Source organism: Aquarana catesbeiana, linkage group LG04, assembly GCF_042186555.1.
Source record: "Aquarana catesbeiana isolate 2022-GZ linkage group LG04, ASM4218655v1, whole genome shotgun sequence".
Classification (NCBI taxonomy): Eukaryota; Metazoa; Chordata; class Amphibia; order Anura; family Ranidae; genus Aquarana; species Aquarana catesbeiana.
Genome location: NC_133327.1, coordinates 409,908,410 through 409,921,822, shown reverse-complemented (window position 1 = coordinate 409,921,822; position 13,413 = coordinate 409,908,410). Strand labels below are relative to the sequence as shown.

The window sequence follows — 13,413 nt, the reverse complement described above, 5'->3', positions numbered from 1 at the left end:
TTCTTTGTCTCGTTTTCCCCCTTTCGTCTTTCAGGACAGCCACCTTCGAGAAACCTCGGCTCCTCCCTTCTCAGGAAACACTGCCTCCACAAGAGCTTTAAGCCACTTGCCCCCACCAACTCGTCCTCCTGTGGGGAGACACCACTAGGGACCGAGGCCAGTTCAGATGGAGAGGCTGAGGCCAGTGTTTCCTGGAAGGGAGAGGCAGAGGTTTCTCCTGCCACAGCAGCATGGCTGGGGAGCCCGTTACCTGTGCTGCATCTTAGCACACCCGGTCCTCCCTTGGGCAAGATGGAGATCTGGGGGCTCACTTTCCTCTACCCGGGGAGGGTGCGGTGTGAGGTGCCCGGGCCAGCGTGGAGCTCAAGGCTGAGCCGGGTGACGTAATTTCCGGCGGAGTCGGGCACTTCCGCTTGACCCGCGGCTTCCGATCCTGGCCGCGGGGGGCGGGAAAGTGAGTGGCGTGATGGCTGGTGTGTGCTCCACAGTTGCTATAGTGACAGCAGAGGAGCAGCTCAAGGCGGACCACGTTTCCTAATCTGATTGAGGAGTATGTCGGAGACAGAGGATTTCCAATCTGCACCGGGTGACGCCAGCGCCAGCCACTTTAAGGTAAGAAGAACCATGGGGTGGCGTTCTCTTACCATTTTTCCAGTTAGCTCCATGGGCGAGTCCCTCTTTTTGGCGTGTCCTGGGGACTTTTTTGGCGTTTCAGAGCAAATCCACAGAAAAGTCTAGGTCCCCACACAGCTCCAGGAGGAAGTGTCCATCATGCATGACCACTATGGTGGATTCCTGGCCTAAAGTGCTTTGTAGGGAGTGCATTGAAGGCTTAGAGAAGGAGCATTCAGCAGAGCAGGGTACGGACTTGGCAGCGTCCATTTTAATGAGCTTTCTAGCACCTTTCAATCCTTTAAATCGCAAGTTTCCAGCCCCCCCTCCCAGCTAATCCTCCGCCAGTGCAGCAAAGCATCCCACCTGGTACGCGGCGGTTCCCTCCAGTAGTGGAGCGTTACCAGGGGGCACCAGAGAGGTACTAGAGGAAGATCCTGACAGCGTATCCTCAGCCTCCCCAGGGGAGTCAGGGAGAGGGGGTGGATGGTGAATCCACTAGAACCTCTAGGTATAAGCTCTCCCTGGAGGAAGTGGAGGATTTCCTGGGAGCCATTCATACAACTTTGGGGATCCAGGAAGAGAAAAATCGCTGTTGCTCCACGACCAAATGTATGAAGGTCTGGGAGAGCAGAAAAGGAAGGTCTTTCCAGTCCATGAAGTCCTGGTGGAAGCCGTTAAAAAAGAATGGCGAGACCCAAAAAAGAAGCCTTTCTTTTCCAGGGCCTTAAAGCGTCGATTTCCTATTCCTGAGGATGAAGTGGTAGTCTGGAACAAATCTCCTAGGCTGGACGCAGCTTTCTCACAGGTGTTTAGAAAAATGGACCTGGCTTTTGAGGACATGGGGGTGCTTGCTGACCCCATGGACAAAAGAATGGGCTCCCTCCTAAAGAAAACCTGGGACTTGTCCTCAGGAAATCTTAAGCCTGCCATGGCAGTCACGGTGGTGGCTCGCAACATGGAATATTGGCTGACGCATATAAAGGTGCGTATTGAGTCTTGGACCTCAAAAGAGACTATATTGTCTTCTTTACCTATGCACCTGAAAGAGGTAGTGTACATCGCAAGTGCCTCAGCGGAGTCAGTACGCTTGTCCACAAGATCTTCCGCCCTGGCCAACTTGGCCAGAAGACCTTGGCTTAAAACTTGGCAGGGGGGTAGTTTATCCAAAGTAAAACTCTGCGGTGTACACCTCACAGGAGATTTGCGGTTTGGTCCAGATTTGGAGGTCCTCTTAGATCGGACAGCTGACAAAAAGAAGGCCTTTCCCATTAAAAAGAAGTTTGGGGAACAGTCTAAAAAGAAATCTCACCCACAAAAGAAATTTGTGACCCCGAGAGCTGAGGCTCAGAAAAATGGTTGGGGCCACAAGAGCAGAGGACGTGGGGGAGCAATTTTTCGCTCTCCTGAACAGCCCCGAAAGTCCCAATGACGGGTTGACCACGGTGGGAGGAAGACTGGGGGCTTTCTTCCCACAGTGGGAGTCGGTCACCTCCAATGACTTCATCCTGGGAATTGTAAGGAGGGGGCACAGACTGGAGTTTTCAAGTCCTCCCCTGAACAGGCTTCTCATCACAGACCTCCCAAGGTGTGCAGAGAAGGCGGCTGCTCTTCTATCCTCCTTGGAAGAACCGGAGCAGCAGGAAGTAGTGACGCGGGTCCTGGCAGGGGAAATAGGCAGAGGGATCTACTCCCACGTCTTTGTGGTACGCAAACCCTCAGGGAAGTTCAGGCTCATTTTAAACCTGAAGCCTCTCAACCGGTCAGTTACCTACAGGCGGTTCTGCATGGACTCGGTCTTCTCAGTAAAGGCACTGCTCCCACCGGACTGCTACATGGCATCCATAGACTTGAGGGATGCCTACCTGCATGTTCCCATCGCAGAGGGCAGTCAAAGGTTTCTCATATTAGCAGTAAGGTCCGGTGAGGAGACGGTCCATCTGCAATTCCGGGCCCTTCCTTTTGGCCTATCCTCTTTCTCCCCACATAGTCACAAAAGTCATGGTGGAGACCCTGGCTTTTCTGCAACTCAGGGGTAATGCTGTGATTGCATATCTGGACGATCTTCTCCTGTTTGCTCTCTCCCCGGAGCAGTTGGTCCAGGATCTGCAGGAGGCGAGGGGCGTTTTTGGAAACTCTAGGATGGCTCTTGAACCTAGAAAAATCCAGCCTGATCCCATTCCAGGGGGTCCCCTTCTTAGGCTACATCTTGGACTCAACCCAGCGGAGGGTCTTTCTCCCTCAGGAGAAAGCCCAAAAAGTGGACAAGGCAATGGCATTTCTGCAGTGTAATCACCAGGTCTCGATAAGGCAGGCCATGTCATCCTCAGGCTTGCTGGCGGCAGCCCTCCCTGTCATATAGTGGGCAGGCATACACTTTCGCCCTTTGCAGCGGTTCATTCTGGGGGTTTGGGACCACAGTCAGAGGTCTCTGGACTCGGTGGTTCAAGTGCCAGTACAGATAAAGAGATCCCTGTGGTGATGGAGAAACACGGCAAACTTGTCACACGGTCTAGAATGGGTACTGCCGGTGTCCAGGACTGTCATGACGGATACAAGCAACACCGGCTGGGGAGCACACCTAGGTCCACAGCTGGTGCAGGGTTCCTGGAGAGTGGAGGACGCAAAGAAGACCTTGAATTGGAGGGAGTTGAGGGCAATTGCACTAGCTCTCAAAGCCTTCCAGCGGGAGCTCCAGGGGCAACACGTACAGGTCCGCTTGGACAACTCCTCAGAGGTTGCCTATATCAACCAACAGGAAGACACCAGAAGCAGTTCCCCGTAGGTCCTGACAGAAGCAAGCTTTAGGTGGGCTGAAGTCAGTGTTGTCACTCTCAGCTGTACATCTGAAAAGGGGGGAGTTAAACCAGCTGGCAGACTTCCTCAGCAGGAAGCAGGACGCTGAGGGGAAGGTGACAGGGTCCTGAGATGAGTCGAGATGATCACTTGAAGGTGGAGGGGGGTCCCATGTGTGAACCTCTTCGCTTTGAGGGAGGATGTGAAAACTGACCTGTTCTTTTCACTGAACAGGTGGGACAGGCATTAGGGGTGAATGCGCTCTATCAGAGCTGGCGTTTTACCAAGTGTTATGCCTTCCCTCCCCTCTGGCACTGTTACCCGCAGTGCTGAGGAAATTCCAGACAGAAGACACAAACCTGATCCTAATAGCGCCACACTGGCCCAGGAGGCCGTGGTTTTCCGTTCTGAGAGATCTGGCTGTGGAGCCCCCCTGGGTGTTGCCAGTCCGGGAAGACATTCTCTCTCAAGGCCCAATCTGTTGTCCCCAGGTGGAGAGATTGAATCTAGAAGTCTGGTTACTGAGGGGGAGATGCTGAAGGGTAAGGGTTTCTCTGATCGATTGGCGACCCTTCTAAGTTGCAGAAAAAAGGAGACGCGTGCTATTTGCCTGAGGGTTTGGAAAAAGTTTAACACTTGGTGTGCAGAAAGCTCCTTTAACGTACACAGCCCAGTAGCAGTACTGGAGTTCCTGCAAAGTGGGGCAGACAAGGGGCTGGCCCTTAGCACTCTGAAAGGTCAGTTTTCTGCTCTAAGTGTTTTTATGGTAGCGGTAAACCCCTCGATATCGAGGTTCTTTAAAGCCCTAAGCAGACAAAGACCAGTTAGATCCCACCCTTTCCCTATGCGGGATCTTTCTCTGGTGTTACAGGCTCTTACAGGGGAACCTATAGAGCCAATAGCCTTGTGCAGTCAAGCTGCTAACTCTCAAGACTTTTTTTTTTTTTTTTGGTAGCGATCACTACTGCAAGGAGGGTTAGTGAGCTGGAAGCCCTCTCAATTTGGGCACCTTTTCTTCAATTTTTTCCGGATCGGAAAGTGTTTAAAACCAATGCGGCTTTTTTGACAAATTATTTCTAAATTTCATAGAAGCCAAGAAATCAATTTGCCTACTTTTTGTTCAAATCCTGTGAGGGAACAGCATGTTTTTGACAGGCTGGATGTTAGAAGGTGCATTCTAAGGTACTTGGATAGTATGGCACGATTCAGAAAGTCTGATTCATTTTTTGTTTTCTTTGTCAGGGCTAGGAGGGGTTCCAAAGTCTCAACTTATCTATTAGTCAGGCATATGCAGTCAAAGGGATGGAGGTCCCAGAAGGTATCAGAGCCCCTTCCACAAGGGCTATGGCGACATCACAGGCAGAGTGGGCTGGTGCTACACCAAAGCAAATCTGTAGAGCGACGACGTGGTTAAGCTTTACCACCTTCGTTAAGCACTACAGCAGTGGTTCTCAACTCCAGTCCTCAGGACCCACCAACAGACCAGATTTTAAGTATTACCTTGGGGAGATGCAGACTAGAATACTGCAATCACTGAGCAGCAAATTATGTCACCTGTGATGTATTTCAGTTATCTTGAAAACCTGGCCTGTTAGTGGGCCCTGAGGACCGGAGTTGAGAACCACTGCACTACAGGTTGGATTTGTTATCTGCCAAAGACCAGGCCTTCGGGCGTAAGGTTCTTTGAGCGGTAGTCCCACCCTAGGGTAAGTGCTTGTTTATCCTTTCAAAGGTGGCTGTCCTGAAAGACGAAAGGGAGAAAATCAAAGTTACACTTACCGGTAACGTCTTTTCCAAGAGTCTTTCAGGACAGCACCGGTACACACTCAAATAATAGTTTGCCACTGGGACGTGAGAGCGTAAGAAAATTGAAGGTTGGTATGATATGTTCTTGTGTCTCCCTAGACTGGCCGGAGGTTCTCATGGAAAACTGAAGGGCCATTGTGGGCGAGTGGCTTAAAGCTATAGTGGAGGCTGTGTTTCCTGAGAAGGGAGGAGCCGAGATCTCTCAAAGGTGGCTGTCCTGAAAGACTCTTGAAAAAGATGTTACCGGTAAGTGTAACTTCGATTTTTTTTTTTCATCACAGAAACCTAACGTTTTTACAGGGGTGTGTAGACCTTTTATATCCACTGTATATAGCTGAACTTTTGAAATGGTAACAAAATAACCCGGTCACTCTGAACATGCCACTAGGAAAGAAACCATCTTTTTAGTTGATGTCAATGGCTTTGATTATTTATTATTATTATTATTATCATACAGGATTTATATAGCGCCAACAGTTTGCGTAGCGCTTTACAACATGAGGGCAGACAGTACACTTACAATACAAATCAATACAGGAGGGATCAGAGGGCCCTGCTCGTTACAATCATTAGATGAAAGCAAGATTTATTTTTTGTGTTAAGGCGACTTAACGTTTTCTTGTATTTGGCAATGCCACAACCTGCTTTTTTTTAAATTTTTTATTGCTGTATGAATGTTTTAACATAGTTGCTCTTCCTTTTTATAGGCTCCCCTTGGCAATTTGTGTTTAATGTAAAGTTCTACCCTCCGGATCCTTCTCAGTTAACTGAAGACATTACGAGGTATCTAGTTCTTTTATACCCAAGAAAATTTGTGTGAATTTTGATTTGTGATTTATTTTTTTTTAGGTGCAAATCTAGAGAAACCACTCAATATATTGCTGAAATACATTTTGTTGTTAAATGTGAAAGGATTGGTAATCTTGTGGTCTACTCTTGTGATACACACACCTCCTGCTTTGCAGTATGATTACGCTGATATTTCCAGTTGCAATACATATGCTTAGGGCCTCTTTAGATCTTTGCAGGCCTATATGGTATTTTTCCTGTTATGATGTATTGTTTAAGGGAGCCCAGCTATTTTTAATGGGCTGCGCATGCACAGCAATGGCTCAAAAATGTACAAACATTTGACTATTTTCTTTAACACTACAAGGCATGGCATGTGCATTTTGGTGTGCTGCCTGCTGCTGTAATTGTTTTGTGCTCTCATTTTCACGAATGGTATTGCAACACAATGCACAAATTGCCATGCCTTAATGCTCTGGAAAACATCTGTCCTACAGCAAACCAAAAAATATGTAGAAAATGGGATTTTAAAGGTACCCCTGATATAGGAAAAGACATTATCTACTAAAAATATATCAAATATTTATTAAAGCAGTTTTACAAAAAAATATACGATAAAATGTGAGAACAGTTTTACATTCACAGTCAAAGGTATACATCCTCAACCTAATATTGACAATGAAAAAAACTGTGGTCACCAAGAGTTCAAAGCATAACCACGTCCACATAATTTCAACATGTTTCGCCCAGAAGACTAATCAGGAAAATGGACGAGGCTTTTCAATTATTCAACAACAATATTCACGATAAAAACAACCTTGGATGTTCAAAAGAGAGAGAGAAAAAAAAGGTAAATACACAGAAAAAAATACATAAAACATTAACATTTATGTAACTTGAAAGCTCTTTAGCTTGTGCAACCATAACTCCACCAAAACCACCCTCCAGAAACAAAAACAAAAATTATCCCACTCCCCCCCCCATCAAAAAAAAAAAAAAAAACACCCAACAACCCCCATCACACAGGCTCCCACCCAACCCTCCCCTAATACTCCCACCCAACACAACCACCGCGTCAACTCCATACCTCTGTAATAGAGTTCTGGGGAAGTCGCAGGATACGAGGCGTCAACTGAGAGAAGAGGGGAGGAGGGGTGCCCCCAGAAGTGACTCCCCCCTGTGTAGTTCAGATGGATGCCTGATCACCCGTAGGGAGGGATGTATATTCACATGGATGAAAATCATCAAAAGCAAAAAGGATGATTACGGTATCTGTAACAGATATCATAGATAATAAAATTTCACACATATTACGGATGAAGAGAGAGGTAGACCACAAGACAAACTAGACAGTGGACACCACTCACCAACCCCCCGAAGAGTATTTGTATTGGGAGCTCATGAGGACTGAATGGCACAATATCAGCAATGCAGAGTTTTATAGGGGGCCATGTTTTACCAACCAAAACATTTTGAATTCTGTACAGCCAGTTTCTATACACTTTTCACACTGCACAGCCAGACAGGTAATACATATGTAGTTCCTTATTCAGAAACAGATATTCCTAGTTCATATTCTAGTTAAGATTCCTATGTTACATCTCTGCTTCCAGTTTTTTTTTATTGTAGAATGCAGAAAACAAATCTCATAGTGAACGAGTATGAACAGCATGTAGTACAGCATTTATAAAGCTTTTTTTTTATGATTTGGGCTTAATAACATTTTAAGACCTAAATCTAAAATGTAATACTTCCAAATGTAGTTTAAATCATTTTCATTGGAAAAGGAATGCACAGTGTCTACTTCGCTTACCATGCTCCTTTACAGTATTGCTTTGCTACTTTAATAAAGGTGTGCAGTAAACATTTTGTAAGGTTCCTGATCAGTTTGTTCATTTTTTGACAGATATCACCTGTGCCTTCAGCTGCGTCAGGACATTGCTTCTGGACGTCTGCCATGTTCATTTGTGACGCATGCTCTTCTTGGTTCGCTCACGCTTCAGGCTGAGGTGGGAGACTATGATGCAGAGGAGCATAGAGCTGACTATATCAGTGACTTTCAGTTTGCACCCAGTCAGACAAAAGAACTGGAAGACAAAGTTGTGGAACTGCATAAAACACACAGGTCTGTTTCTATCCAGTAAGGTGTGCAATGAAAATGTACAGTGCTTCACATAAGAATTGTCTGCATTTGTCCCAAGCAGTCAAAATGTGAATGTGAGCAATATTGACAAATATAATACGATATGCATATATAAATAGTAGCTTTACTATGCTGATTTAACAAATTTAAGACAAAAATTGCATTCCCTAAAAATTTACCTCGATTTGTGATTTGTCTAAATATTACATATAGTTACAGTAACATCAGTGCCAGAAGAAAAAACAAACTTCACACTTTGTGCTCCTCAACAACATGTTTTAAGATATAGTGTGTAGGACTGAAAAGGAAGGCATTTGACTAAATCCTGGTGTTCAATCAACCCAGTCTTTAGTTTAGGCTGTCCTTAACATTCTAGAATATTGGAACATCTTGAGAGGGCAGGTTTACACCACAGCGTTTACCTTGTCCTCAAAAATTGCCTCCTATCTCTTGAGCTAATAAATCCTACAAGATGGCTACATGTGACATGGAACATTTTGGATGTCCCATGTCCATGCTAACAGTTGGCATCCTTTCTGTTTTTTGTTTTTTTGTTATATAAAATGTAAAGATATCTGGATGTAGAAAACATGGTAAAACATTGGCTTTCAGACCATAATACATTTTTCTGTCTTGGAGGTCCAAACTTTCTACTCCTTACATCATTGGTGGTCAACTTACTTGATCTAAGGCACCTCAAGTGTGGCCTCTGAGTTAGCCAAAGGGCCATACATAATATGCAGTGGATGTAATTCCACAGAAGGCTGTCAGGGACAATTGGCTGCAGCTAATCACATGGTACGAATGGGCTGTGATTGCCTTGTGTACCATGTGATCATTGTGACCAATCACAGAGATCAAAACAATGAATGGCATGAATGAAAGCTATTCATTGTGTACAATTATCATGTGATCTGCTGTGACTGGCCACAATGATCACATGGTACTGGCAGCGGGCTGGCAGGAAATGGTCTGTGACTGCAGACATTATATAGGAGTTGTTGGAGACTGGGAACATGCTGCCAGAGACCGTCATAGACTTGGAGACAAATCACCACTGTTACAGCTGATATGTTACAACATATCAGTGTTCTCATAGTTTTGACTCCTTAACCACTTCCCGTCCGGCCTATTGTCTACGATGGCCTGGCGGGAGCTCTCTCATTCTGGGTGGACAGAACATACCTCACGTGCGCCCCACGGGGTGTGCTGCAGCAGGATCCGTCTCCCGCTTTGTCCCCCGGACACAACGGATCACAGATCAGTGTACCAGCCCGCTGTCAGTACCATGTGATCATTGTGGCCAGTCACAGCAGATCACATGATAATTGTACACAATAAATAGCTTTCATTCATGCCATTCATTGTTTTGGTCACAATGATCACATGGTACACAGGGCAATCACAGCCCATTTGTACCATGTGATTAGCTGCAGCCAATCGTAGCTAATCACAATGAATGAATCCATTTCCTTTAGTAAAAGTAGTTGTTTATAACAGTGATATTCACTGTAAACAATCCTAGTGTGCAAAAAAAAATCCTGATCACCTCCCTAGAGTAGTATAGAATTACTATGGTAACACTGTGTTGCTCTGGTCACAGTATGCAAAAAATAAAAAATTATTACAACTTTTTTTTTATATATATACTTTTCACTAGTCAGTGTGCCTGATCACCGTCCCACCAGTTATATGATGATGCTATCCTGCACTGGTGACAGTACATGTAAAAAAATAAAATGTGAAGAAACTATTTTTTCAATTTTTTCTAAATTTCCAAAAAAAAGTGACGAAAAAATTATAAATTAAAAAAACTTACCATGCCTCTTACTTTGGACTGTCTACTTTCCAAAAGGGGTCATTGGGGGGATATTTGTACTGTCCTGGCATTTTCGGGCAATAAATGAGAGGCAATCGGTACATCAGGACTGATAGATTTTCAGACTGTAGACTCTATAACTTTCCTACAGACTAAATAATAAGCCCTGATTTGAGTTAAAAAAAAAAAAACAAGAGAAGTAATGGACTGCACAGAAAAGGTAAAAAACAAATTAATCTAACCATGTAACTGCTAGAAGCCTGGCTAAAAAATATTTTTCACTTATTTGAGTAAGCTTCAAAATAGACTGCTGTCTATAAGGGCCTCACAGTAAGTGCAAAGTTGCTACAGGTGGTTCACCAGGGCCTTACGTTTTCTTTGTTGATTTTAAACATATATATTTTCAAATGAAAGCTGCATCATAAATTCCAACTTTGCATGCCTTAGGGTTAGCATTTTTGTTAAATGTTTTTTTCCACAAAGCTGCTAATGCAATCCTTTGGAAATTTTGGAAGCTGAATTTTTGTGGGATCTCTTGGCTATCTGCTTTCTCTCCATCCCTGTCGGTGAGCTTTGGCTTGTTATCATTCTTTCCCTTTGCCAATGCAGTTTGTCTATGTTTGGTATATGCCAATGTTAAAGTCTGTTTTGCTTTAGCCATTAAAAAAATGTTGCCATAGTTTTGACAAAAAAAAATACAATTTAGTATGTAATATTTGGCTTGTTTGGGATTCTGTTGGTTTCCTTATGTGCTTTAAAAAGTCCAAATTCCAAATTGCAACTCCTGTTTAACAATTTATTATTATTATTATTATTATACAGGATTTATATAGCGCCAACAGTTTACGCAGTTTTTACAATATAAAAGGGAGACAATACAGTTATAATACAATAAAATACAAGAGGATTAAGAGGGCCCTGCTCAGAAGAGCTTACAATCTAATAGGGTGAATTAACACAAACTTCTAACTGGAAAGCAATTTGAAACCACTTAATTTTTAAAGCTGGATTTGTAATTGTAATTTACATTTTTATAACTAAATTTGTAATTGGATTTGTAATTGGATTTGTAATTGTAAATGACATACTTTACAGCTAAATTTTAATTTTCATTAGGTATTTTGGTCACTTTCTGTAGCGGCTATTAAATTAAGCACCAATTTACCTGGAGGCTATTGGATTTTACCCTGTGGTTAAATAACATTTGCGAGATCCAGACACACTGAAGGGAACTGCAGTCCTCTCATTGATGCACCAACACACTACATATAGCTAGCTAGGGAATAGAACAGTGAGACGTGAAATCCACAAGGTCAATTATGAAAGATTCCTATTTGCAAACTTCTATAAAGCCACCTACTTCCATAAAGTGTGTAGTTGTGCTCACAACTAAGAAATTATTAGCATTGAGAAATAGCAGTAAATACATTAAGTTCGAGCTTTTTTGGAGGCTGCTCCTTTTTTTTTTTTTTTTTTGGTAAAACAATCAAGGCATCACCTCCTGATATCTGTATTAACACATTAAAAAGATTTTTAAGAGTCACTTACTCATGCCATGTCTATTTGTTTTTAGGGGGCTTACACCAGCACAAGCAGATATTAATTTCCTAGAAAATGCAAAGAAATTGTCAATGTACGGCGTGGACCTGCATCATGCCAAGGTAATTTTATTATTTTAATATAATATCGAGAATAGGATATTTGTAAGTTATGTTTGAAATTATGTAAAGGACCAAATTGGATGCTTCTAGGCCTCTTTCACATGGGTGGTTCAATCAGATCCCCCTGTCAGTTTTTCAGCGGCTGTGTTGTGTTAGTGTTTGGGCAGGTGGATGTAAACAGATGAGCGTCCATTCACATTCACCTAGGTCCAAAAATGAGGGAAATTGGCTGTGTCTGTTTTTTGTTTTTTTAAGGACATAGGTAGCTGACATAGGTTCCTGAGGTGGCTGGATGTAAACAAACACGTCTGTTTACATCCACCTGCCCATTGACATTACATGGATTTGTTAAAGTGTTTGTAAAGGTTTGCTTTTTTTTTTTGAATAACAAACAGGTCATACTTGCCTATGTGCAAGGGTTTTGCACAGAGCGGCCCCGATCCTCCTTTTCTGGGGTCCCCCAGCAGTGCTCCTGGCTCCTCCTCCTCCTCATCGAGTGGCCCCATGGAGAGCCACATTCCATGGGGGCACTAGTGCGTGCACGGTCCCGAGTCCTGCTGCTGCGTCCATTGACACAGACAGTAGGACTTGGCCCCACCCCGGGCTCCCGTCTCACTGGATTTGATTGACAGCAGTGGAAGCCAATGGATCCTGCTGCTATCAATCTATCCAATGAGGACCCGAGACAACGGCTGGAGCTGCTAGGCTCGTGCTTGTCGCTAGAACGTTCGGGATCAGGTAACAAAAAGGAGGGCTCTGGGGGGCAGCTGCACCACAGGAGGTTTTTCATAGAATGCATTAAGGTGAAAAACCTTGAGACTTTACAACTCCTATAAGCTCCAGAAGGGCAAAACTGAACAGCAGTGTATGTCACAAAAGTCATCCATACTGTTTGGCTCCAAATCAGTGAAGAATCTGTTCAAGGATCTCCTGCTGATCAGAACAGACATGTTTGGAAAAGGGCCTAAAAACTGTGAAACTCAGGCTCCCACAATCCAAATTGTTAGAGGGCTTATCTTAAAGTGTTACTAAACCCAGGACCCTGCATTCACTATATCTGGTCTTCCACAGTACACAGAACATGGAAATGCAATTATTTTGGTAAATGTAAACTGCTAAATACCCTTTCTCATCAGCAGTATATAGCAATCTTGTGACTTTTATCAGTGTCTGGTTAAAGCTTGTAGGAGGAGTTCTGCATTGCACTCCTGTTTCTGCACTGACTGTCCTATAAGGCTGTAGGACCCCTGACCCTCTATCTGGACAGTGCCGATTAGCCCTGTGCTGATCACATGCACCCTCCCAAGAAAAAAAAAACAAACTCTCTAGCAATACACCCCAAACTGAGTATGTGCAGCTTGTCCCCAGGCTCTGTATTATCAGGAAATATATTGGGGACAGAGAAAGGAGAAGAGAATCAGCGAAGACAGGATCAAACAACCTTTTTACACAATGCAGAGGATTAACTCCTTAGGTTCCACAGCGAGTATAACATGCATTCTTTCCTGCACATACAGAATGATTTTACTGGTTTAGTAACACTTTAATCAAATTTACAAAGAATGTTTTGTCAATTAAATGTATTTAAAATAATTGGAAACCTTTGAAATGCAAAATGAACAAAAAGCATATCCTCATATAAAGTGTTTCAATAGTGGCCAGTATGGATCCTGGGGACTGGCAAGCTGACCTACCCCCAGAGCACAGACATAACATCCCAGCAGTAGATTGCACGTCTCTCATCCAAACTACTATGGGCGCTGCAGTTCCACTGAACCTTGTGGCCG

General features: G+C 43.9%; 1 protein-coding gene across 19 annotated transcripts in view; it reads left to right on the top strand.

Moving 5' to 3' along the window:
• Positions 1 to 13,413, top strand: part of EPB41L2 (erythrocyte membrane protein band 4.1 like 2) — a 365,575-nt gene that overhangs the window by 252,838 nt on the left and 99,324 nt on the right. For all 19 annotated transcript variants that reach the window (XM_073627268.1, XM_073627272.1, XM_073627278.1 and 16 more), the window contains 3 exons: positions 5,922 to 5,997; positions 7,910 to 8,128; positions 11,539 to 11,626. In XM_073627268.1, the coding sequence (XP_073483369.1) occupies positions 5,922 to 5,997; positions 7,910 to 8,128; positions 11,539 to 11,626 (383 nt within the window). The remainder of the gene's footprint in view (positions 1 to 5,921; positions 5,998 to 7,909; positions 8,129 to 11,538; positions 11,627 to 13,413) is intronic.